General features: G+C 37.8%; 2 protein-coding genes across 18 annotated transcripts in view; one reads left to right on the forward strand and one right to left on the reverse strand.

Annotated features, from left to right (window-relative positions):
* The window catches only part of SLC39A10 (solute carrier family 39 member 10), a 161,359-nt gene extending 143,043 nt beyond the window's left edge, over window positions 1–18,316 (forward strand). For 5 of the 8 annotated variants that reach the window (XM_063791421.1, XM_016950253.4, XM_016950247.4 and 2 more), the window contains exons 9-10: window positions 5,619–5,809; window positions 12,335–15,174. In XM_063791421.1, coding sequence (XP_063647491.1) covers window positions 5,619–5,809; window positions 12,335–12,493 — 350 coding nt within the window. In that variant the 3' untranslated portion in view covers window positions 12,494–15,174. Of the gene's footprint in view, window positions 1–5,618; window positions 5,810–12,334; window positions 15,175–17,205; window positions 17,297–18,250 lie in introns of those variants that run through there. The other 3 variants (XM_063791423.1, XM_063791422.1, XM_054679173.1) reach the window with 1 other exon arrangement.
* Window positions 15,173–27,016, reverse strand: part of DNAH7 (dynein axonemal heavy chain 7) — a 393,327-nt gene continuing 381,483 nt past the window's right edge. For all 10 annotated transcript variants that reach the window (XM_054679168.2, XM_054679169.2, XM_054679172.2 and 7 more), the window contains 2 exons: window positions 18,184–18,287; window positions 15,173–15,598 (listed from right to left, as the gene is read on the reverse strand). In XM_054679168.2, coding sequence (XP_054535143.1) covers window positions 15,392–15,598; window positions 18,184–18,287 — 311 coding nt within the window. In that variant the 3' untranslated portion in view covers window positions 15,173–15,391. The remainder of the gene's footprint in view (window positions 15,599–18,183; window positions 18,288–27,016) is intronic.

Genomic DNA, 27,016 nt, shown 5'->3' on the forward strand with positions numbered 1-27,016 from the left:
AGATCATCTATTCTTACTCGGAGAGGAACAGGATGTGGAGAAAGGCATACAAGCTTCTTCCTCAGAACTCCCAAGCACAGGGAAAATCATTCCTCTATAGGTTGAGTTAGAAGCATGGGCAGATAGAGCCAGGGAGAAGTCCACTTCCCACTTTCTAGGTTAAGATGTTGACAAAATAGTATAGTATGTCACATTTCAGGATAATTTATTTGATCTAAAACCTATTTTGCCCTGTTACATTTTTCATTATGAATTCTTAAAACAATTCTGAGATTTCCATACTGACCTCAGACCCTTGGAGGAAAAACATGTTTTCCAATTACATTGCAATACATGGAGACTGACCCTCAGTTGGTAATTCCAAGTTCTAGTGTTCCCTTTCTGAACAGATTGCTGTTTTTCCAGTGGTATATTCACTGAGACACAGAATTGAAAACAAGTTGTTTTAGAGATTAATGATGGTTACCTTCTTACCACTTACCCCTTTTTCTCTCTGCAGTTTCTGCAGGTGTTTTTTGTAGTTGTGTTTAGGAATGTGATACGTAAAAACATATCCTTAGAACCATAGAATAACATATAGTTCAGGGAATTTGACTGTACGAGACATGAAGAAATTGAAAGCATTTGAGGAAATAGCAAAACTCACATCTCATTTTGTGTTTGCTCTCTGGTGTGGTAATGGGTTAAATTGCCTGAATTACTAAGTCACTACTCTCTTTTCTGTGTTTGCCAAACTTATGTAGCTGAATTTAAGTTACAATACTACTTTGTCTTATCTCTTCACTGTTTTCCACCTTCCTTCAATAAGGAACTGTATAAGCATTTGAAGAATAATTTACATAAAAGCCTGTAGTAGGAGGAGGCCATCTATAGGCAATGTAATGTTGGGGACCATCCAGAGGGCAGGAGGAAGACAGCCGCTTCCAGGTTTGAACTCAGGACAGATCAACCACCTGGGTGTCGTCTGCACTCTCAGAACAGCCCCAGAGTCTCGGACTCCACCAGGGTTTCACAAACTCCTGCCGGAATTCTGAGACTCCCACAGAGAGGCTTTTGACTGTGGATGGATGCAGAATTATTCTTGTGGATGTTGGGATATGAGTGGGTCACCTTCCATTTTGACATCTTGGTCTAGCACAATTTCCCAAACATTCTTCTTGATGTTGAGTAATGTGTTTCAACTTCAAGGAAATAACATTTTGATTAAAAAAAAATACAGCCATGGGGCAAGGGTTAGAAAACTTACCTATTGGGTACTGGGTACTATTGTGTAGTATACCAGGGTGACCAGTCATACCCCCACACCTCAGCATCACATAATATACCTCTGTAACAATCCTGCACAGGTACCCCATGCTTTGAAAAAGAAAAAAATATGTAGCCATATTATTAAGACTCAGTTAAGAGAGGTTATAGTGTTGTACATTTTTCCTTTCTGTCAAATTAAGGATTACATAGAAATTTAAAATAAGATTTTCATAATGTGTTAAATTGTCCACAGGAAATTGAACATTCATTGTATACATTTATGTAGAATTTTAATGTGTATACAACCATTATTTAAGACAAGAATAAAGAACCTTAAAATATATACATGTTTTAAAAAATCTCAATAGTGGATGTTAACAGATGTTAACATCTATAGCATTGGATCTCATTAGTTTAACAGCTTTGGCAGGCACACCTCATTCATTGTACTAATGATATCCCTTGTCAGCAGGAAGGAAAGAATATTGATTTATCAAAAGATGAATAGATTTGCATGTTTACTATAAATCCCTGCTGTGAGGATTCCTTTGACTTAGTTTTAAAATGTTTATACAGGTTCTCACTGAGAAGGGAAATGAGGAAAAAGAGAAAAATATGCAGATACCTTTGAGAATTTATAACCTGAGATAAGACTACAACCAAGATAGATTTTAAAATGAAATAATTCACTTGATACAAAGATAATTATACAAAAATCATTTGTATTGCTATATACTAGTAATCAACAGTTGAAAATAAAATTTTTAAAAGAATCTACTTATAATAGCATCAAAAACATGTAATATTTAGCTTAAATCTAACAATATGCATAGACCTACAAATCATCAATAAAAGAAACCAAAGGAGACTTAAATGAAGAGCTATACCAGGTTCAGGGACCAGAAGACTATTGTTAAGATGTTAATTTTTTCCTGTAGACACAGTGCATTCTCAGTAAAAAATCCAGCAGGCTTTTTTGCAGAGATGAACAGCTTTTTAAAAATTTTATATGGAAAGGGGAAGGAACTTGAATAGCCAGTAGAATTTTGCAAAAGGGCAGCAAAGTTGATTTAAGATTTACTATAAAGCCACCGTAATCAAAACAGTTGGAATTGGTGAAAGAGTAGACACATAAAGCAATGGAACAAAGCAAAGAGTCCTCACATATATGGCAATTAATCTTCAACAAAAGTACAAAGAAAATTCCATGTTGAAAGGATGGGATAGTATTTTCAACAAATGGCGCTGTAACAATTGGACATCTACATGCAATTAAAAAAAAAGGAAGAAAGAAAAATACCTTTGACCCATATCACACTATAGAAAAAACAATGAACTCAAAGTAGGTAATCTAAATGGAGACTCTTAAAAATAGAAGAAAATATGGAATATCTCTGTGTCTTTGGGTTAGGCAAAGTATTCTTAGATACAGCACTAAGCATACTCCATTAAGGAAAACAGTCATAAAATACACTTCTTACAAATTAAAAACTCTTCACAAAAGACAGTTAACAAAAAGGCAAGCCACAAACTGGGACAAAATATTTGGACAATACATACCTGACAAAAGACTTCAATCATAGTAAAACAAACAGCCCAACAAAATAAAATAGACAAAAAGACTTGAACAAATATTTCACTGAAGAAAGTATACAGATGAGATTTCAGATGCTGGATTTCAAATTGTGGGCTGTCAAGGATGTGGAACAGCTAGAGCTCCTATACATTGCTGGTGGGGATGCAATTTCTTATAAAATTAGAAATATGCTTAACTGTGTGGCCCAGTGACCCCACTTAATAGGTGTCTGCCCAAGAGAAATGAAAACTTATGTTGACATAAAAGCCTGTTTATGAATGTGTGCAGTGGCTTTCTTCATAATTGCCAAAAACGGTGAACAACTTAAATGTTCTTTGCTGGTGAATATAGATAAATAAACTATGGTTCATCTATGGAATATTACTGAGCAATAAAATAATTTTCTGATATACACAGTAACACGAATGAGTCTTACATGCATTATTCTAAGTGAACAAAATCTAAACTTGAAAGACTACATACTGTGTGCTTCCATTTAGATGATGTTCTGGTAAAGGCAAAATTATAGGAACAGAAAGCAGATTGTTGGTTGCCTAAGGGCAAGTGGCCTAAAAAAATTTTGGAAGGGTAATGAAAAAGTTCTAGAGTTTAATGGTGTTTATGGTTATAGGGTGTATGTGTTTGTCCAAATTCATAGAAGTCTACATTTTTAAAAAATGAAATAGTTGTGTAATTATACCACAGTTTTTAAAAGTATTAAATGAAAATAGTTCGCCTTGAATCTTGATTTGTTAATTCATGCTGTTTGGTTGTTACTTAGGAAGGAACTTAAACCATCTTGCTATCCAGTAATATTAGAGAAGGCAACAAAGTTGGTGTATTTTGTACCCATGACACCGTTGTTCATTGAGTATTAAATAATGCTCATTTTTAAACGCATTATTAAATTATAAAAGGAAGCAATGCATTTTGTAATCTAAAAGACACTTCTGTAGTCTCAGTTTGTTTTACATAACCTGCTAAATGAAATTGCCTCTGTAGCACAGCTGGTGTGTGATTTATTGACAACAAGGAGAGGAAATTTGTTAGGGAAGTTAGGGAGCTCTTTCCACAGAGAAAAAGCTGAGAAAGACTGGAGAAAATTAACCAAACTCCAGGAGAGAGAAGAGATAAAAGCTGATATTAAATCCAGGTCTCAGCAGGAGAATTAAAGTATTTAGGATCAGAGGAGAAAAGACGTAAGGAGAATAGCATTAGGTGAAAACTGGACAATTACAACTTAGAAACCATTGGTAGATAATCTCCTTAGGTACATTATCTTAACTTTCCAAAATAATGCTGCAGTGTTTAGTTTGTAGCAATTTGTTGGAAGGTGGAAATAAACCTTGCGGTAATTTCTTTATTGTTAACTTTTCCTTGTCATAGACTATGAACCTTGTAACCATGAGAGGTATAGAAGAATAATAGATCATGTATTTTTAGATACGTAGCTGTTAAGATCCTTTCTTAAGGGAAAGAAATAAGCCCAGTTAGTATTCTGTATAGCACCTTGCATATGCTGAGTGTTCAATAATTGATTAGATGTTTGTTCATGTAGTAACTGAAACAAAATTATTATAGTATGTAAAGCTAATGGGTTTTTTTCTTTCATACCTCTTCAAGGTGGAACAAGCTATTGCTTTCGACCCATTAGCTTCAATATTATTATTATCTCTAGCATCATTTTGCCCTTCCACTGACACTTCTCTGAGCAACATTTTTTTCCCCCTAATGTTCCAACTTCATTATTTTTCTTAGGCACTAGTCAAGCTTGCAGATAATGTTCCAACTTTAGACAGATGAATAAGAAAAGTGCCTTTCTTCTTATTTGGAGGGAGGGGGTGGCGGGAGGAGAGTCCATTGAGGATCCTTAGAAAAAGCATTTCAGTATTTTCCCTCCTGTGAGTTTTTGTCTTAACATCAGCTCTGTGGTCATGGATGATTTCACAGTCACCAATGTCACCATTCTTCATCAGCACAGTTAGAAACAGACTTTGGAGTATGGCTTAATAAGAACCTGGCATTTGCTCTATTTTCAGCTTTGTCGATGCTCTTCGGAGCCTCAGCCAGATATTTATGTGCATCATTGTAGAAGCACGGAAAAGTGGTAGGAAGAGCTCTTCATTCTTACTACATTTTTAGAATTTTCAGGATTAAAGTTTTTCTTTCTGGGAAAAAAAAATAACTGTAACCATAGCATAAAATATACTTAAAGCACCTGTTACCTCTGTTCTTCCTTAGGCCATTTCCCTTTGAAGAAAGGGTAGAAGTTCGAGCAGGGAGGTCTTGATTGTTGGTTACAAGAAGAGTGGTGACCGTGTTTTTTTCTTTTGTAAAAATTTGACATTTAAGTTGTACAGTAGAATTGACTTTTTTTGTGAGTACAGTTCTTTGAATTTTAACATATATATAGATTTCTGTAATCACTGCCACCATCAGGATCAGAGTAGCTTTGTCACCCCCAACAACCCTTGCCCCGTGCTCTTCCTTTAGAGTCGCAGCTCTCCACCATCTCTGTCCCCTGGCAACTACTAACTGTTCTTCATTATTATAGTTTTGTCTGTTTCAGAATAGATATATAACCTTTCAGATGGACTTCTTTCAGTATCATGCCTTTGAGATTCATCCAAGTTTTTGCATGCGTTATGGTTTAATAAGTAAAATATTTTATATATCACATAAAATACTTTTATTAAAAGTGTGTATCTTTTTAATGCTGATTTTGTTTTCTCCTTTCAGATTTGTGTTTTAAGTCCTGTGGTTTTAAAACATTCCCATTGTTTCTTAATTGCAGGAGATTTTGCAGTTCTTCTTAAAGCAGGCATGACTGTAAAGCAAGCAATTGTATACAACCTCCTCTCTGCCATGATGGCTTACATAGGCATGCTCATAGGCACAGCTGTTGGTCAGTATGCCAATAACATCACACTTTGGATCTTTGCAGTCACTGCAGGCATGTTCCTCTATGTAGCCTTGGTGGATATGGTAAGATATTTTATATTTTTTTGTGGTACTAAACCTGCAAATGAAAGAAATCCTTGGAAGTGGTTTGAAGCCAAACTATTTTTGAAAATATAACTCATTTTAAAGACATAATAATCTCTTAAGGAAAGACATTTAAGTAGGAGGTTTCCTTTTATGGAAACCAGTTGAGTTGCTGAAAATGTCTGTCCATCATGTTACTATTTAAATAATCATTAGTAGTAGAGTTATAATTACAGAATTATTATACTACTTTAAAGACTTTGTAATATTGGTGTAGAAGTGTTTTATTTTTGTTAGCAAAATTAAATTTTTGAGTTTGTTTTGTGGCAAACAGGAGAGAAATACTATTCCTGTTAGGTAAGCCAGTCTTCTGGAAGGAAGTGGTATGTATTCCATAGGATTTATGTAATTTCTCTTATTTCTAAATTTAGCTTAAAGTTAAATGTAAATGCTAACAATTTGTTTTATTTTGATTTTACTTTAATACCCCAAATATGTTAGACAGTGTATTTACAGAACTAGCAATTAGGTTTTTATGTTAGTTTGTTTGTTTAACTAGATAGGACATTTACTTTTTTTTTCTGGTGAGATCACAGTCTTATTTCAAAATTATGCAGCTTTTTTTTTTTTTTTTTTTTTTTTATGAGATAGGGTCTTGCTCTGTTGCCTAGGCTGGAGTACAGTGGCATGAATATGGCTCACTGCAGCCTTGACCTCCTGGGCTCAAGCAATCCTCCTGCCTCAGCCCCTGAGTAGCTAGGACTACACGTGCCTGCCACCACAGCCAGCAAAAATATTTTTTTTAACTTTTTTTTATCGAGATAGGGTCTTGCTGTGTTGCCCAGGCTGGTCTCAAACTCCTGGGCCCAAGCAGTCTTCCTGCCTCAGCCTCTCAAAGTGCTGGGATTACAAGTGTGAGCTACCACACCCGGCCCAGCCTAAATTTTTAATCACAGAATTAATGCCTATTTATCATAGAAGGTTTTGAAAATGTAAACGATTGTTTCTTTTTGTTTACAAAGTTACCTAGGAGTAGTTATCTTCCCTGCTGACTTTTAATATCTCATTTCCTGTTCTCACCCTCAGCTGATAACCTTGCTTCTGATTTCATGGGGAACACCGAAGCTATCAATCCACAAGTTCTCATCATCACTTCTGCTTACCTTGCTGTATCTATGCCCATTTACATTCTTTCCTGTTACCAAAAGGAAACCTCCTAGCTGGTGCTCCTGCAAACTGTTCCCTAGAACTGATCCTCTCGTGCTAACTCCGTTAAATTCTCCTTTCTCTTTCCCACACCATTTCCCCCCTTCTGCTGGATTATTTCTATTAGCCTATAAACCTCATATTACTTCTCCCTTCTTAAAGAGGTGGGGGACCTCTCTTAGTTCCAACTTCCCCTTTAGCTATCACCCTATTGCTGCTCTCTTTTAGGATATTTTCATTGTTTTGTTTGGTTGGTTTTGTTTTGGGTTATTTTTTGAGACAGGGTCTCGCTCTGTTACCCAGGCCGGAATGCAATGGTGCAATCATAGCTTACTGCAGACTCGACTCCCCAGGCTCAAGTGATCCTCCTGCCTCTACCTCCTGAGTAGCTGGGACCACGGGTGCACACCACCATGCCTAATTTTTTTTTTTTTTTTTTTTGTAGACATGGAGTCTATGTTGCCCAGGCTGGTCTTGAATGCCTGGCCTCAAACAATGCTCCAGCCTCAGCCTTCCAAAGTGCTGAGATTATAGGTATAAGCCAACATGCCCTGCCCATTGTTTATTTTTAAATTTTCCTCTTTTTTTGAGCCAAACCTAAGCAGGTTTTCCCCCTGACTTTTCTGCCAGAACTGCTTTTGTCAAATTAACCATTGACCAGGGCATCGCTAAGTCTGCTAGTCATTTTCCAGTCTTCATTTTTCTTGTCATAACAGCAGAACTTGACAGTTGGTCATTCTCTTTTCTTTGAAATGCTTTTGTGTCAGTAGGCTTCTGTTTGTTTATTTGTTTGTTGTGAGACAGTCTTGCTCTGTTGCCCAGGCTGGAGTACAGTGGCATGATCTCAGCTCACTACAACCTCCGCCTCCTGGGTTCAAGCAATTTTCATGCCTCAGCCACCCAAGTAGCTGCGATGACAGGCATGTGCCATCATGCCTAGTCTTTTGTCAGTAGGTTTCTATAATACCACAATTTCCTGGCCTTTTCTCCACCTTGCTGGCTTTTCTCAGACTCTTTACTGGATCCTCCTCTTCTCCCCCTGCATCTAAATGTTGGCAAAAGATGTAAGTAATTTCATCTAGTTTCATGGCTTTAAATATTTGTTGGCTGATGATTCCTAAATTCGTATCTTTATTATAGGCCTTTCCTTTAACTCCAGACTAATCCAACTGTACTTGAATGTCTAAAAGGCATTGTGCACTTGACATGTTCAGAACAGCTCTTGACGTTGCCAACACTACTACTTGACCAGCCTGTCTTGTAGAAGTCTCCATCTCAGAAATGATGATACCTCTCTTCTTCTAGTTGCTCAAAAAGCTTGAGTGTTGTCCTTTGACTCAACTTTTTGCCCTTCCACATCTTGTTTGCCAGAAAGTCCTGAGGCCTCTTTCGCCTAACCACCTGTACCCTCATCATTTTCATCCAAGCCACCACCATCTTTCTCTTTTTAACTGCTCTCCCTGCTCTGTCCTTGCCCTGCCTTCCAACTCTGTATCAGCTCAACTAGAGCAATCCTTTTAAGCCATAGATCACATCATCACATTTGTATGCTTCACATTGTGGTTTTTCATCCCATTCAGAGTAAAAGTCCTAAAGTTCTTTCTTTGATTTGCAAAGTTTTTCATCATCCTTGAACATTTCCACTCCCTTGTCCTCCTTCGTTTTCCTATCCTTACTTCAAATCCTCCCACTCTCCCTGAGGGACATTCCGCATCAGGGCTGTGGCACTTGCTGATCACCCCTCCGGAATAGTTTTCCTGCAGACGTCCTCATGGCTAGCTCCTGCTTAGGAGGCATCTTATCTAAAATTTAAATCTCCCCTTCAACATTTCATATCCTCTATCCCTGCTTTACTTTTTCTCCTTTGTACATGTATCTCAACCTATTAACACCGTTTTACTTATCGTGTTCATTGTCTTCCCCACTAAGATGTCAGCTCTGGGAGGACAGGCATTTTTGTCTTATTTTATATACTGCTGGAAATTTAGTTTATATATAGTTAGTATTTCCTTACATCTGTAACACTAGAAAGTTACAGATACAAGAAGAATGAGTCTTTACAGAAAGGATTTATAGTTTAATGAAGAAGAAAAGTCATAATTACAGTTATTTTGATATGTGTTATGATAGAGTTTTGCACCATGTTTGTGGAACTACAGAGAGGCTGGCTAAAAAGTTGGGGAATAGAAAGTTTTTCCATCAAAAAAATCCGAGCTGAGTCCTAAAGAATGGAGTTTATTAGAAGCAAGGGGAAGGGTCGTATGAGGAAGCTGAATGATTTATAACATCATTCCTTTGAACAGTAAGTCTATAGCTAGGACTATATTCTGAGGAAATAACATGACTACTCCTGATAAAAACAAGCAAACAAAAATAAAACCTCACTACTTGGTTCTTTGCAGTAGTATTTATAATGTCACAATTATATTGGAAACACTCTAAATGTTCAAGAGAAAGGGAAGAAACTGTCCACATATATTTTGTGAGAGTTTAATGACCCAGAAATTGGGTATTTTCTAATGTTAAGTAGGAAAAAATGGATCCATATTGTCGTCAGGTAGGTGTTGGCCATATCCTGACAGTCGCACAACATGCCATACCAAAAAGATGAGAATTTATCTTGTAAACTTTGAAGAGCTATGAAAAAGTTTAAGCAGTAGAATGACATGATCACATTTTTGTTTCAGAAAGACTTTGGCTCTATGGAGGAAGACTTTTATTGATTTAAAGCCATTCAATAAGATATCAACAGTACCAGAAGTTTTAGTTTGAGATACCTATAGGATAACCAGGTGGAAGTATCTAGTTGTAGAGGACTTTGGGTGGTGCTGTTTATCAATCAAAGCATTTTTGTGTAATATTTTAAACAAGTATGGCCATACTTGTTGGTTGGCTCTTAGCTGTGGTTATGACAAACAGTGTGGGTGTTGACATTCAGGTTAGAATTAAATGTGGCAAAGCCATAGTTCCTATTCTAGTTGGTATGTATACCTATCTAGAGGGCATATTTCTGTAAAACATCCTGCATATTGTTTATGCTTAAGTATTTAAGGAAAGTCATAATGAAAAATCTTTGTAACAATAAAAACTTGGAAGGAGGAGAAAGGATAGAGTAAAATAGTCTTACTAGAACCATATGTAGGAAGCTGTCAGTTTGAAGGGCCAGATAGTAGATGGTTTAGGCTTTGGGGACCATATGGTTTCTGTCACAGTTATTCAACTCTGCTGTGGTAGTGAGTGGTTCCTGGGACAGCGCCTCTGCTGTTGTAGCACAAAAGCTGCCATAGACAATGTGTAAATGAATAGGCATGGCCAGATTCAGCATGGTTTGCCAACTCTTAGACCATTAGTTGATTTGATAAAGTGATTTTGTGAATGGTTTGGACAAGAAAATAATCTTTACTAGCTATTATATACCATTACCATAGACTTTTAAACAGAATTTATGATAGCATGCTGTAGTTCTTAAATATGACCTTTAAGAGATTGCTAAAATATACCATAGCACTGTCAGAGCATGGTGGTTAGATTAATTGTACCCATTATTTAATAACAAATAATGATGTTTCTTCCTAGACAGGAAGAAGTATGAGTTAAGAATTATGTGACTTAACACTAGATTTCTCCTCCCTAAACCCAAATCACCAAGATACTGTTTTGGAGCAAAACGTAGTGTCCCAGAGGGTAGCATATCAGTGTCATCTTTCTGTAGATAACGACTGCAAATTTGAATTATGTTTGCAGAAAAGTGAAAGTAAAAATTGGAAGTAGCAATTCCTTCACAATTTTAGATTAGGTTTGGGTGGAAAGAATGTATGCCTATAATGATGCAAATGTATTTCTTCCACAAATCTTATTTACTTAGACAAATTAAAGGAATTTTTATATTTTGAATCTACAGATTATTCTTGGATGTAATAGTATGTGGTATGCTTGAGAAATTAAGTATATAAACTTTTCTTTTTCTTTTTTTTTTTTTTTTGAGACAGAGTTTTGCTCTTGTTGCCCAGGACGGAGTACAGTGGCGCAATCTTGGCTCACCGCAACCTCTGCCTCCTGGGTTCAAGCAGTTCTCCTGCCTCAGCCTCCTGAGTAGCTGTGATTACAGGCATGCACCACCATGCCCAGCTGATTTTGTATTTTTAGTAGAGACGGAGTTACTCTATGTTGGTCAGGCTGGTCTCGAACTCCCGACCTCAGTTGATCTGCCCACCTCGGCCTCTCAAACTGCTGGGATTACAGGCATGAGCCACAACGCCCAGCCATATATAAACTTTTCAAAGCACTGTGCCTTCAAAGATGTGATAATTTTCAGAATTTTGAAATTTTAACAATATTAAGAGAATAGAGTACACTGTGAGGGCAGTGTGCATGACTTGGTACTAGTTATGCTGGATAGCTCTGCTAGGTTATTTTCTGTGTCTATTATTGGAATGAAAGCAATGGCATAAGGGCATAGAGATGCCAATTTGGATTTGTCCACAAGTATCTCTTTGCTGTCATGAGCAGTGGGAAATAAGAATTTCAAGTGGAAAAGAGTGAAGAAGTGAAACCATTTTGAATTAGGCCATTTCCCAAAAGAATCTTCCTTTTTAAAAAAAAAAAAAAAAAAAAAAAAATTTGAGGTGGAGTTTTGCTCTGTTGCCCAGGCTGGAGTGCAGTGGTGTGATCTCAGCTCACTGCAACCTTTGCCTCCCAGGTTCAAATGATTCTCCTGCCTCAGCCTCCCGAGTAGCTGGGACTACAAGCGTGCCCCACCACACCCAGCTAATTTTTGTATTTTTATGGGTTTCACCATATTGGCCAGGCTGGTTTTGAATTCCTGACCCCATGATCCGCCCGCCTCGGCCTTCCAAAGTGCTGGGATTTATGGGCGTGAGCCACCGTGCCCGGCCCAAGAATCTTGCTTTCTTATTGAGTTTAAGATATATTAGTAAATGTGGGAATTGTGGTGATCTGTTTTTGGAGTGTCTTATTGGTAATAAGTTGCTTTATGCTTTAGCATAAAGTAAAATGTCAGAATTTATAAGGTCAGTGGATAGTAACTGTTTGAAAAATGACTAATGTGCATATTTTAAGTGTTTGTTGTGGGGGATGAGGAGGAGGAGGGAACAGAGTTAGTATTTCCTAGCAAAAGCATAAAATTTCTTCAGTATTTGACTAAAATACATCTGGTGGGTAGCACTGTGTTCAATAAAATAATTATTTTGTCTGTAGTTACACTTCAGTCATTAATTTTCTTAAGTAGGAAAATGTTTTTAAAAACTGTTTTGAGCAGAAGTACTATACAAAGTTTAATGTGAAGATTTATTTTTCTAGCTTCCAGAAATGTTGCATGGTGATGGTGACAATGAAGAACATGGCTTTTGTCCTGTGGGGCAATTCATCCTTCAGAATTTAGGATTGCTCTTTGGATTTGCCATTATGCTGGTGATTGCCCTCTATGAAGACAAAATTGTGTTTGACATCCAGTTTTGACCTTTCCCAGTAATCACTGTTGATTACGAGAATGTTACCATGCAGCTTTGCATCTGTTCCTTGTACTGTATGCACATTGCTCAAAGGAAAGTCAGTGGCTTGCACTACTTACAAGTTTCATAGATTTGAGCCTAACCACAAGAGGCTGGTGCTTAGTACTGTTTTCCCTGCACGTAGGGGTCTTTTAAAAATATAAAGCTTGTGATAAAGAGAGGAGAATATGGGACTCCATGAACCAGTGTTGATATGTTTGATTAAGACTTTTCACAAAATAATCATATAAAACACTAGTCTCTTTATTAGTAGAAACTTCTGTGGCTATGCAGAAATAGAGATCGAACCAAAAAAAAAATCATTTAAACTTTAAAAATATTTTAAATGGACTTTGGGGAGACATTTTTTGTGTGTTTTAAGAATGAATTGTAGTGCTCTTTAATTCAGCTACATATATTCATGTGGTGATAGGGATCAACTTGACACAACTTTGAAACTGCATAAAGTAGACATAGGAACTAGAGGAAAGCTCAGGCTGCATTAGAGTATGAATTTAGCATTGGGAAAAGCCCTTATTCTTGAATCTAGAGTTACTATTTTTGTATATATTTGCATAGTGTTTAAACCTGCAGCCTAAACTACTGAAATTTGTGATTGTATGTTTGTGTGAGCTTCAGTTTAATGAAAGATTCATAATGGTTCTTTGTATTATTATAATACTTGGTGTTGGGGTGTTCTTTCTGTTTTGTTTTTTACTTTAATTTTTTTTTATTTTTTTTTTTTAATTTTTTTTTTTGGCGGGGGGAGGTGAGGGTTTGGAGCATGTGGTCAATGTTCTCTTTTTAAAAAATTGTAACCCTCTAGAAAATATCAAAGAAATGAACCAGATGTGGTTTAAATAGTTGATTTTCCTATTTTAACAGTACCAACTAGTTAATTGGGAAATGTAAGTTCTGAATGTTCACATTGCTTTACCAGTTTGGCACTGGAACCAAGAGCACATGTCGTGGCTGGCTACAAGGTTGTAAAGCAGAAAATCGAAGTTTACCATGTCTGTAATGTGTACATGAAGTGTCAATTTAGAACAGTTACTAGGATAAACTCCATTATTGCCATGGCTGTCATGGTACCCAAGTGACTTGGAAGATGCATTTAAATTACTCAGCTGAAATCACTTGATCATCTTGTGCCAAGATATGCTGTTGGTGCCTGATAGGGATTAGTCTTTTAGGTGCCCTGTTCTCCTACCATAATTGTGAATGATTTGTGAGAAGTGCAAGCCATGTTTATCCTGAATTTTTACTTAATAATTTGTATTACTAGTCACATGCATGTAGCTTTCTGTTTACATCCTATGCCACATGGTCTTTATTTATGCCAGGTAAACTGTATTTGAACTATGTGCAGCTAGCTTTGTTTTAATCTGCTTGGCAACCAGTGTAGCTGCTGTAACAATCTATCTTATTGTTCAAATATATAAGAGCCAAACTCTTTTCCATTCCATCTAAAATGTTTTCATTTAGTACTCTTCTTTCCTCCTACTCTATGAACTTCAAAACAAAAACAAAACTTTGAGAGCAGCACATGCATCCAGGTATTTATAGATTATTGCCAGTGTCTTTTCTGTATGCTATAAGCAAGGGAGCTTAGGTGTTATTTCTTTAATTTATGCTTGAATCTGAAAAATTATTTCTGACTTACTCCGTGGCCTCCTTATAATAAGTAGAAGTAAGTTTTATATATAATTAATTTTCAGCATTGGGCACTGAATTAGGACAGTCCTCATCTCATTGCTTGGCCCTTCAAGCAACCTAGCTAAAAGGTGCTGATATTTTATTTAGTACTGCCAACTTCAAGTGATTCAGATATCGATCTATCATCTATCTATCTTGATTTCTGAACCAAGATATATTTATAGTTCATTTTTGGGTTTTTATACCCACGGTAGGATTCTGCATTCCAGCATTAAATCTGCTTCATTTTAGAACCTTTATAAAAGCAATAGCTGGAATATACTCCCAGTTTTAAAATAAATGCCTGATTTAAAGCAAGTAGGTTATGCTGAAGTATATAAAGAAGTTTTATATTCTCTCAAAAATTGTATTATCTTTATTTGCTAGATTTTACAAATCTTTTAAGAGGGCTGTAACAGTTGCTGCTAGTATTAGGGTTCCACCAGTATTTAGTTTTCACATCATTCTAATGTATAGTTTCAAGTCTTAATAGACAATCTGAATTCCACTACATTTCTTTTGGCTCCAACATTCCTTTTAGCTTGACCAGTCTAATTTAAAATGTGTTTGTTGGAGGTCATTAATGTTACTTGTACAATGCTGTCACTGTGTGACATCCATATGAATTTTGGTATATATCAATCACATTGCATTCAATCAGCTGTGATTATGCTTAGACATACTATAGTAACTAACTAACTAGATGCAGTGTGAATTTTTTCCATTAAGAAACAAGTCAGTGGCTTAAATGTGATTATGGTCCTGCAAGGTGATTCTTGCTAAAATATCTAAACTTTTGTTTTGTTTTAAGTGAATCATTTTTTTTAACTTAACTTAAAAAGCTGGCAAATATCAAATGCTGTTTTTTTTTTTCATTGTCAACAGTGGTGTGTCATTTTATGTATGTTCCTAATGCTTATGGAACTCCTCCAAAATAAAGTTACTCAGAGCAAATATGCCAGTGTGTTTTCTTTAGTCTTTATTTCAGAACATTTCCTTACATTTAAGTATGAGTCATATTAAGTTTATCTGCATTTGCTCATAAGTAAATTCATAATTTTATAACTTTAGTCAAATGTATTTAAACAAAAAAAAAAGGTTTAAGTAGTAAAATATGCTTTCTACTTAGCCAGCCAACAAGAAATAGGAACAAGGAAATGACGTCTTCTGGTTATGAATTAAGTTGACATAACAGTGCTACACCTCGTCCAATCCAGTGTTCCTTGGGTTGGTCAGAGGGAAGAGTCATGGCAATCACAAAATTCGTGGAATGGCCAGTGGTGGATAATACTCCTCTCCGCTCACTTGTCTTATACAATGGAGCAACATAACTTGACCGTTTCGGTATATCTGCCCTCTTACAGGGCTTTAGCCACATCTGGAAGAAAGAAAGTACATAACACCTCTTTAAGTCAAGGCTGTTTGTTAAATGTACATGTGTTTGAGCCTACTATAGTATTCTCAGAGTAAGGTTATGCATGCAAATTTCTGTGGCCCAAATTTATTTTCACCAGCAGTGTTGTGATTGCTCAAAACATTTTATAGAACTCTCATAACTGAAAAAAATAGTTTTTGCCTTCTCTTTCTAAAAGCATATTTTCTACCTATTTATCTCTCAGCCACAATTACCTGGGAAATGACTTTTAGTGCTTACAATGATTGATTAAAAAAAAAATCAGATACACTTTCAAAGGAGAGAATTGCCACACTGATACTGAGAATCATGTGCCTTTATATTAATTGAAAGCCAGTCCCAAAAAATTCTGAAGGGATTTTTATCAACAGCTGTATAGCTAGAGAACCTTCCCATTTTAGGAGACTATTATAAAGGAGATACTATATATATTATGCTGTTTAAAATACAATTGCATTCCTTTATAACCACAATCTATACCCCATTCTTTTTAGTCATTAAGTTCCTACAATTTATTATTAGACCTCATCAATCTTAAAAATAAGGTTTTGAGGCAATTTGATCTTTGAATGTAAGAGTAAGAACAAACTATGTTCATAAAGATATTTTAGAATTTAATTCAATTTATTTTTCTGGAGTAGAAGTAATAGCAATCCTCGAGATGATAGGACTTGACAGCCCCAGTGTTCAGACCCCTCTTTTAGGTTTCTCAGGTCAAAACACAGATTGTTGAAGGAGCTTATAAGGATGCGAGTTTCTCTATTTCTCCCACTTAACTGTGGAATCCAGATTTTCATAAGGGGGATCCACAAGGCAGTTTCGCAAATACTAACTACAATGTATAACTCGAAGCACTCTTCCTAACTCAGATTTCATTTCAACCCCAGGGGATTTTTCTAATGAGAATTTTTATTTCTAACTAGCTGCTTATTCAGGAGAATCATTATCCATTTATACATTAATTTCTTCTTGTACACACTGCAAGCTACTTAAGAGTTTCCATGTGAAAGACTAGATTTCGATCAGCTCCTGAAATTGCATTTATTTGTCCTTGAAACTTTCAATTTGGGTCTTGTATTTTAAACTTTTGTGCCCATGGTATTTTAAAATGTATGACAGCTTTCTCGCAATTGGCTGTCAGTTGACCCCTCACTGATCCTGTTACAGCTGCTCTGAAGGGGTTTTTAACCTGTCTTTGAGCTGCTGCCAGAATCCTGCAAAGAAAATTCACATAAATCCCACTGCCTATATTTTATCACAGCATCCCAGATCTACCCTTCAAATTGCTATTTTCTTAAGCCATTTTCTCATGATGCAGTTATAGATGGAATCTTAATTATATTTTATAAAGCTTAATCTGCCAATACTGGATAGGTGCCTAGGAAATGGGGCTTTTTAAATTGATGGTTTTCATAATCTTTAATATGCAAATTTCACATTTTCAAGTCAAAGTATAAGAAAAATATAATGAACACGTGTGTGTTTATGTATATACAGTGGACCTCACTATTTGTGGATTCCACATTTCCAAATTTGCCTACTCACCAGTTTATTTCTAATCCTAAAATCAGTTGGCAGCATTGTCGCGCTCCTTGGTGGACATTTGCAGAGCATCAAAGATTTGCATCATCCAACACACGTTTCCAGCTCGGGTTGAAACAGGTGAGGCTCTGCTTTCTTGTTTCATCTCATAACCGTAAACAAGTGTCCTTTTCGTGGCCTATTTAGTACCAGGTTTTTCACATTTTTGTGTTTTTGTTGGCGATTTCACTGTTTAAAATGACCCCCATGCGTAACGCAGTGCTGTTTTTTTGTTTTGTTTTGCTTTGGAGACGGAGTTTCACTCTTGTTGCCCAGGCTGGAGTGCAATGGTGCGATCTAAGCTCACCACAACCTCCACCTCCCAGGTTCAAGCGATTCTCCTGCCTCAGCCTCCCTAGTAGCTGGAATTACAGGCACCTGCCACCACACCCGGCTAATTTTTGTATTTTCAGTAGAGACGGGGTTTCTCCATGTTGGTCAGGCTGGTCTCAAACTCCCGACCTCAGGTGATCCGTCTGCCTTGGCCTCCCAAAGTGCTGGGATTACAGGTGTGAGCCACTGCGCCCAGCCAGTGCTAAGTGCAAGAAGGCTGATGTGCCTCATAGAGAAAATATTAGCTCATGCCTCAACGAAGCTCATAGCATTTTGACCATGAGTTAATGTTAATGACTCAACATTGTGTATTAAATAAGGTGTCTTTAAACAGACACAAAATAAAAGTTATTTACTGATCAGCTAACAAAAATGTTGTGACCAAAGAAAGAACCCTGTATTTATTTCCCCAGGAGCAATGGTTCAGTATTTGCTAATTCAATGTTGGAAGCAACTTTATAGAACATAATTACCATGAATAACAAGAATTGACTGTATATGTGTGTGTGTGTGTGTGTATATATATATATATATGTATACACATATATACACACAATATGGGGTCTATTTTATATATAATATATAAAATATGTATAAAATAATTCCACATGTATATATAATTAGAATTTACTAACCACAGGCACTGTATCATAAAGAATTTTGGGATGCGATTCTGCAAGTTTCTTGATCTTTCTATTCCAGGAAGCTCCATCCAGAAATAATCCGTGAATGAAAACACCTAAATATAAAAGAAACACGTTAATATAACACTTGAAATATGCATTTTGATTGAGTTCTGAATCTGAAATTTCTACATGTAAGTACTATGCAGGTGATACTAGATTTGCAGCCTAAGATTTGTTCTCCAATGAAAGCAATCTCCTGAGTGTTTTAACATCCATATTTCAAGAACATTGAAACTTTGCCTAGTGAAATAAGACAATAGTAAAATTAGGTGTGGAAGACGAGAGGAAAGAAATTTTAAACAGGTCTATGGGAAGTTCTCAGTGTGTGTGTGAACATTATCAAATTTATATTGTTAATTGGTCAATGATTATACTGTGTTTTCAGAAGCTGTGAAATCTAGGGAAAAAAAATAGTTCTTAATGTAATAGGTGGTGGCTAGTGGGCAGCATATGAACAAAGTACCCTTCTGTAGAATTTCGTAAGAATTAAATTGCTCCTCCCCTTTTAGAATTTATTCTTACTGCCAAGAGCTCTCCTTAGTCTGTTGATGATGAAAGACACATGATGAACTCTCTCTAGAATGTCATGTTGTACACTAACAGCTAAAGAGTACAATTTAGGCAATCAGTGAAACATGAGTTACTTTCTTTGGCTTTACATATCAGTAAAGCCTCATGGATTGGAGTCTGCAGGTAAAACTGATTGTAACAGTACAGATGTCAAGCAATGTAGACTTTGGGAAGACCAAAGTTTTAGTTCCTAATTTGCTGTGTGACCTTGAGCAATTAATTTAACCTCAAAACCTGTTTTGTCATCTGGAGAACAACCTTAAAAACATTTGTAAAATAGTAATATCTGCTTTGTCCACCTTGTAGAGTTGTTAGAATCAAATCAGCTAACATAGGGGGAAATGCCTTTGTAGAGTAGCATACGAAAATCTACTTGAGCAGTGCTGTCCAGTAGAACATTTTGCAGTGATGGAAATGTTCTATGTGTTGTCCTGTGTGGTAGTCACTAGCTATAAGAGGCTGGTATTAGTAAGCTGAACACTTGAAATGTGGCTGGTGTGACCAAATAACTGAATTTTTAATTTTATTTTAATTATAGTTAAATTTAAATGGCCACATGTGGATAATTTAATGATAGAGTTGAGGGAAAGACTTACCCTTTCTCTTCTCTGGGTTTTAGCTGATGGGAAGAATACGTTGGAATATAGTATCAGTTTTATTAATTGACAAAGCACTTGTCCAATAACTGCCAGTGTATAACTCTGGTAAAGCTGGATTGCAAAATGGACCTTGATTCCAGGGCAATGGAGGGGTGGACTTGCATGAGGGGAGAGATGGGTCTGCAGAGCACATTCTGTGTCTTTACCTCTGTGGCCAGCTCTAAGGCCTGTCCATCAGTCACCAAAACAGGTGGGGATAGGGCAAAGTAAGAGAACTTTATAGTATGGAATACAATGGAAAAGAAAGAGAACCTATACACAGGTCCAAGTGAGCTATTTAATACCCTGCCTCACTGGCTCGAAAGCATTGCCCAATAAATTTCTGCCTCTAACCAATCAGATTAGTTATTCCTCATTTGGGAAGAGTGATAATATCATAGAAAGTAAACAAAAGAGTTCATTTCAACACCTAGGAAAGTGGTGATAGGGATAAAAGTTCTTTCTAACCCATCAATTGTATAGGAAATATGATGAGAATCTTTAAATACATTCTTATTTCTCATGGCTAGTAAGGACCATGAGGATATAGATACATAGAATATATAGAAAATGACAGGTAGATGTTAACAGGTCCTTTTTAACAGCTGTCCTGCTCTATGAGTGATGCCCTTTGCCATCTGTGAGATGTCATCAGCACATACTGTCAGCTACGGTTTTTCCAGTTCCTCTCTTGTTCACTATTCTCTGCCTCCCTTCATGCTGTGCAGTGCTGTCAACTGGTGACTGAGTCACCTAGTAGTACCTAGCAATTCAGATAAGAGGAATCTTAGGTAATTGCATCTACAATATAGGATGCTGTGACGATTAATATTGTCAACTTGATTGGGTTGAAGTATGCAAAATATTATTCCTGGGTGTGTCTAAGAGGGTGTTGCCAAAGGAGATTAACATTTGAGTCAATTGGATCGGGAGAGGCAGACCCACCCTCAGTGTGGGTGGACACCATCTAATCAGCTTCCAGTTCAGCTAGAATAAAGCAGGCAGAAGTTGGAAAGAGCAGACTTGCTAAGCCTTCTGGCCTTCATCTTTCTCCCATGCTGGATGCTTCCCACCCTTAAACATCAGCCTACAAGTTCTTTGGCTTTTGGACTTTCGGACTTACTCTAGTGGTTTGCCAGGGGCTCTTGGGCCTGCAGCCACAGACTGAAGGCTGCGCTGTCTGCTTCCGTACTTTTGAGGTTTTGGGACTGGGACTGATCCACTACTGGCTTCCTTGCTCCTTAACTTGCAGACGGCTTATCGTGGGACTTTACCTTGTGATTGTGTGAGTCAATTCTCCTTAATAAGCTCCCTCTCATATATACATATATCCTATTAGTTCTGTCCGTCTAGAGAACCCTGACTAATACAGATTTCAAATACTAAAAAACGTTCAGCAGCACTGTAGCCTTTAGTTGCCCCTTTTCATTGTATTTTAATTTAATCTTAGCTATATAAGGATGACAGTGTTATGAGGCCCAGAACCTAGAAACAGGAACATAACAAAAATATGTCTAAAGTATGGTAAAGGGGCAGAGATTGGAAAAAAAGAAACTTGGCTTCTATCCCAAGCTGTTCTCAGGTGGGATCTATGTCCCTCCCACTAGGGTCCTATGAGAAAGTGATTCCTTGGGGAAAAACCCATTTATCTAAATCATTCCATGGATTCTCTATTTCTTTCTGATAATTAGCTAAGTAGGAAGGAAAAAGCTAGGATGACAAAAAGGCTAATTTGTGGATATGTGTGCTTACTGGTGAAACGTATATGTGCGTTGGTAAGTATAAAATAATAAAGTTCAAGATTTTGCAGAAATGTATCAGCTATTATAAATTAAGCCTGGACCGGACACCTTTCAAGATGGCCAAATAGGAACAGCTCTGGTCTACAGCTCCCAGCGTGAGCAACACAGAAGACAGGTGATTTCTGCATTTCCATCTGAGGTACTGGGCTCATCTCACTAGGGAGTGCCAGACAGTGGGTGCAGGACAGTGGGTGCAGCGCACCATGTGCCACCCGAAGCAGGGCAAGGCATTGCCTCACTCGGGAAGCGCAAGGGGTCAGGGAGTTCCCTTTCCTAGTCAAAGAAAGGGGTGACAGACACCACCTGGAAAATCAGGTCACTCCCACCCTAATACTGCACTTTTCTGACGGGCTTAAAAAACGGCCCACCAGCAGATTATATCCCACACCTGCCTCGGACGGGCCTACGCCCATGGAGTCTCGCTGATTGCTAGCACAGCAGTCTGAGATCAAACTGCAAGGTGGCAGCGAGGCTGGGGGAGGGGTGCCCGCCATTGCCCAGGCTTGCCTAGGTAAACAAAGCAACCGGGAAGCTTGAACTGCTCAAGGAGGCCTGCCTACCTCTGGGGGCAGGGCACAGACAAACAAACAAAAAGACAGCAGTAACCTCTGCAGACTTAAATGTCCCTGTCTGACAGCTTTGAGGAGAGCAGTGGTTCTCCCAGCATGCAGCCGGAGATAATGAGAACGGGCAGACTGCCTCCTCAAGTGGGTCCCTGACCCCTCACCCCCGAGCAGCCTAACTGGGAGGCATCCCCCAGTAGGGGCAGACTGACACCTCACACAGCCGGGTACTCCTCTGAGACAAAACTTCCAGAGGAACGATCAGACAGCAGCATTCACGGTTCACGAAAATCCGCTGTTCTGCAGCCACCGCTGCTGTTACCCAGGCAAACAGGGTCCGGAGTGGACCTCTAGCAAACTCCAACAGACCTGCAGCTGAGGGTCCTGTCTGTTAGAAGGAAAACTAACAAACAGAAAGGACATACACACCAAAAACCCATCTGTACATCACCATCATCAAAGACCAAAAGTAGATAAAACCACAAAGATGGGGAAAAAACAGAGCAGAAAAACTGGAAACTCTAAAAAGCAGAGTGCCTCTCCTCCTCCAAAGGAATGCAGTTCCTCACCAGGAACGGAACAAAGCTGGACGGAGAATGACTTTCACGAGTTGAGAGAAGAAGGCTTCAGACGATCAAACTACTCTGAGCTACAGGAGGAAATTCAAACCAAAGGCAAAGCAGTTAAAAACTTTGAAAAAAATTTAGACGAATGTGTAACTAGAATAACCAATACAGAGAAGTGCTTAAAGGAGCTGATGGAGCTGAAAGCCAAGGCTCGAGAACTACGTGAAGAATGCAGAAGCCTCAGGAGCCGATGCGATCAACTGGAAGAAAGGGTATCAGTGATGGAAGATGAAATGAATGAAACGAAGCGAGAAGGGAAGTTTAGAGAAAAAAGAATAAAAAGAAACGAACAAAGCCTCCAAGAAAGATGGGATTATGTGAAAAGACCAAATCTACGTCTGATTGGTGTACCTGAAAGTGACGAGGAGAGAATGGAACCAAGTTGGAAAACACTCTGCAGGATATTATCCAGGAGAACTTCCCCAATCTAGCAAGGCAGGCCAACATTCAGATTCAGGAAATAGAGAACGCCACAAAGATACTCCTCGAGAAGAGCAACTCCAAGACACATAATTGTCAGATTCACCAAAGTTGAAATGAAGGAAAAAATCTTAAGGGCAGCCAGAGACAAAGGTCGGGTTACCCACAAAGGGAAGCCCATCAGACTAACAGCAGATCTCTTGGCAGAAACTCTACAAGCCAGAAGAGAATGGGGGCCAATATTGAACATTCTTAAAGAAAAGAATTTTCAACCCAGAATTTCATATCCAGCCAAACTAAGCTTCATAAGTGAAGGAGAAATAAAATACTTTACAGACAAGCAAATGCTGAGAGATTTTGTCACCACCAGGCCTGCCCTAAAAGAGCTCCTGAAGGAAGCACTAAACATGGAAAGGAACAACTGGTACCAGCCACTGCAAAATCATGCCAAATTGTAAAGACCATCAAGGCTAGGAAGAAACTGCATCAACTAACGAGCAAAATCACCAGCTAACATCATAATGACAGGATCAAATTCACACATAACAATATTAACTTTAAATGTAAATGGACTAAATGCTCCAATTAAAAGACAAAGACTGGCAAATTGGATAAAGAGTCAAGACCCATCACTGTGCTGTATTCAGGAAATCCATCTCACGTGCAGAGACACACATAGGCTCAAGATAAAAGGATGGAGGAAGATCTACCAAGCAAATGGAAAACAAAGGCAGAGGTTGCAATCCTAGTCTCTGATAAAACAAACTTTAAACCAACAAAGATCAGAAGAGACAAAGAAGGCCATTACATAATGGTAAAGGGGTCAATTCAACAAGAAGAGCTAACTATCCTAAATATATATGCACCCAATACAGGAGCACTCAGATTCATAAAGCAAGTCCTGAGTGACCTACAAAGAGACTTAGACTCCCACACAATAATAATGAGAGACTTTACACCCCATTGTCAATATTAGAGATCAACGAGACAGAAAGTTAACAAGGATATCCAGGAATTGAACTCAGCTCTGCACCAAGCGGACCTAATAGACATCTACAGAACTCTCCACCCCAAATCAACAGAATATACATTTTTTTCAGCACCACACCACACCTATTCCAAAATTGACCACATACTTGGAAGTAAAGCTCTCCTCAGCAAATGTAAAAGAACAGAAATTATAACAAACTGTCTTTCAGACCACAGTGCAATCAAACTAGAACTCAGGATTAAGAAACTCACTCAAAACCGCTCAACTACATGGAAACTCAACAACCTGCTCCTGAATGATTACTGGGTACATAACGAAATGAAGGCAGAAATAAAGATGTTCTTTGAAACCAACAAGAACAAAGACACAACATACCAGAATCTCTGGGACACATTCAAAGCAGTGTGTAGAGGGAAATTTATAGCACTAAATGCCCACAAGAGAAAGTAGGAAAGATCCAAAATTGACACCCTAACATCACAATTAAAAGAACTAGAAAAGCAAGAGCAAACACATTCAAAAAGCTAGCAGAAGGCAAGAAATAACTAAAATCAGAGCAGAACTGAAGGAAATAGAGACACAAAAAACCCTTCAAAAAATTAATGAATCCAGGAGCTAGTTTTTTGAAAGGATCAACAAAATTGATAGACCACTAGCAAGACTAAGAAGAAGAAAAGAGAGAAGAATCAAATAGATGCAATAAAAAATGAGAAAGGGGATATCACCACCAATCCCACAGAAATACAAACTACCATCAGAGAATACTACAAACACCTCTATGCAAATAAACTAGAAAATCTAGAAGAAATGGATAAATTCCTCGACACATACATCCTCCCAAAACTAAACCAGGAAGAAGTTGAATCTCTGAATAGGCTCTAAAATTGTGGCAATAATCAATAGCTTACCAACCAAAAAGAGTCCAGGACCAGATGGATTCACAGCCGAATTCTACCAGAGGTACAAGGAGGAACTGGTACCATTCCTTCTGAAACTATTCCAATCAATAGAGAAAGAGGGAATCCTCCCTAACTCATTTTATGAGGCCAGCATCATCCTGATACCAAAGCCAGGCAGAGACACAACCAAAAAAGAGAATTTTAGACCAATATCCTTGGTGAACATTGATGCAAAAATCCTCAATAAAATACTGGCAAACCAAATCCAGCAGCACATCAAAAAGCTTATCCACCATGATCAAGTGGGCTTCATCCCTGGGATACAAGGCTGGTTCAATATACGCAAATCAATAAATGTAATCCAGCATATAAACAGAACCAAAGACAAAAACCACATGATTATCTCAATAGATGCAGAAAAGGCCTTTGACAAAATTCAACAACCCTTCATGCTAAAAACTCTCAATAAATTAGGTATCGATGGGACATATCTCAAAATAATAAGAGCTATCTATGACAAACCCACAGCCAATATCATACTGAATGGGCAAAAACTGGAAGATTCCCTTTGAAAACTGGCACAAGACAGGGATGCCCTCTCTCACCACTCCTTTTCAACATAGTGTTGGAAGTTCTGGCCAGGGCAATTAGGCAGGAGAAGGAAATAAAGGGTATTCAATTAGGTAAGAGGAAGTCAAATTGTCCCTGTTTGCAGATGACATGATTGTATATCTAGAAAACCCCATTATCTCAGCCCAAAATCTCCTTAAGCTGATAAGCAACTTCAGCAAAGTCTCAGGATACAAAATCAATGTGCAAAAATCACAAGCATTCTTATACACCAATAACAGACAAACAGAGAGCCAAATCATGAGTGAACTCCCATTCACGACTGCTTCAAAGAGAATAAAATACCTAGAAATCCAACTTACAAGGGACATGAAGGACCTCTTCAAGGAGAACTACAAACCACTGCTCAGTGAAATAAAAGAGGATAAAAAACAAATGGAAGAACATTCCATGCTCATGGGTAGGAAGAATCAATATCGTGAAAATGGCCATACTGCCCAAGGTAATTTATAGATTCAATGCCATCCCCATCAAGCTACCAATGACGTTCTTCACAGAATTGGAAAAAACTACTTTAAAGTTCATATGGAACCAAAAAAGAGCCCACATCGCCAAGTCAATCCTAAGCCAAAAGAACAAAGCTGGGGGCATCACACTACCTGACTTCAAACTATACTACAAGGCTACAGTAACCAAAACAGCATGGTACTGGTACCAAAACAGAGATATAGATCAATGGAACAGAACAGAGCCCTCAGAAATAACGCCGCATATCTACAACTATCTGATCTTTGACAAACCTGACAAAAACAAGCAATGGGGAAAGGATTCCCTATTTAATAAATGGTGCTGGGAAATCTGGCTAGCCATATGCAGAAAGCTGAAACTGGATCCCTTCCTTACACCTTATACAAAAATTAATTCAAGATGGATTAAAGACTTAAACGTTAGACCTAAAACCATAAAAACCCTAGAAGAAAACCTAGGCATTACCATTTAGGACATAGGCATGGGCAAGGACTTCATGTCTAAAACACCAAAAGCAATGGCAACAAAAGACAAAATTGACAAATGGGATCTAATTAAACTAAAGAGCTTCTGCACAGCAAAAGAAACTATCATCAGAGTGAACAGGCAACCTACAAAATGGGAGAAAATTTTCGCAACCTACTCATCTGACAAAGGGCTAATATCCAGAATCTACAATGAATTCAAACAAATTTACAAGAAAAAAACAACCCCATCAAAAAGTGGGTGAAGGACATGAAAAAACACTTCTCAAAAGAAGACATTTATGCAGCCAAAAACCACATGAAAAAATGCTCATCATCACTGGCCATCAGAGAAATGCAAATCAAAACCACAATGAGATATCATCTCACACCAGTTAGAATGGCAATCATTAAAAAGTCAGGAAACAACAGGTGCTGGAGAGGATGTGGAGAAATAGGAACACTTTTACACTGTTGGTGGGACTGTAAACTAGTTCAACCATTGTGGAAGTCAGTGTGGCGATTCCTCAGGGATCTAGAACTAGAAATACCATTTGACCCACCCATCCCATTACTGGGTATATACCCAAAGGACTATAAATCATGCTGCTATAAAGACACATGCACACGTATGTTTATTGCAGCACTAGTCACAATAGCAAAGACTTGGAACCAACCCAAATGTCCAACAATGATAGACTGGATTAAGAA

This window comes from Pan troglodytes, chromosome 13, assembly GCF_028858775.2.
Source record: "Pan troglodytes isolate AG18354 chromosome 13, NHGRI_mPanTro3-v2.0_pri, whole genome shotgun sequence".
NCBI classification, from domain to species: Eukaryota; Metazoa; Chordata; class Mammalia; order Primates; family Hominidae; genus Pan; species Pan troglodytes.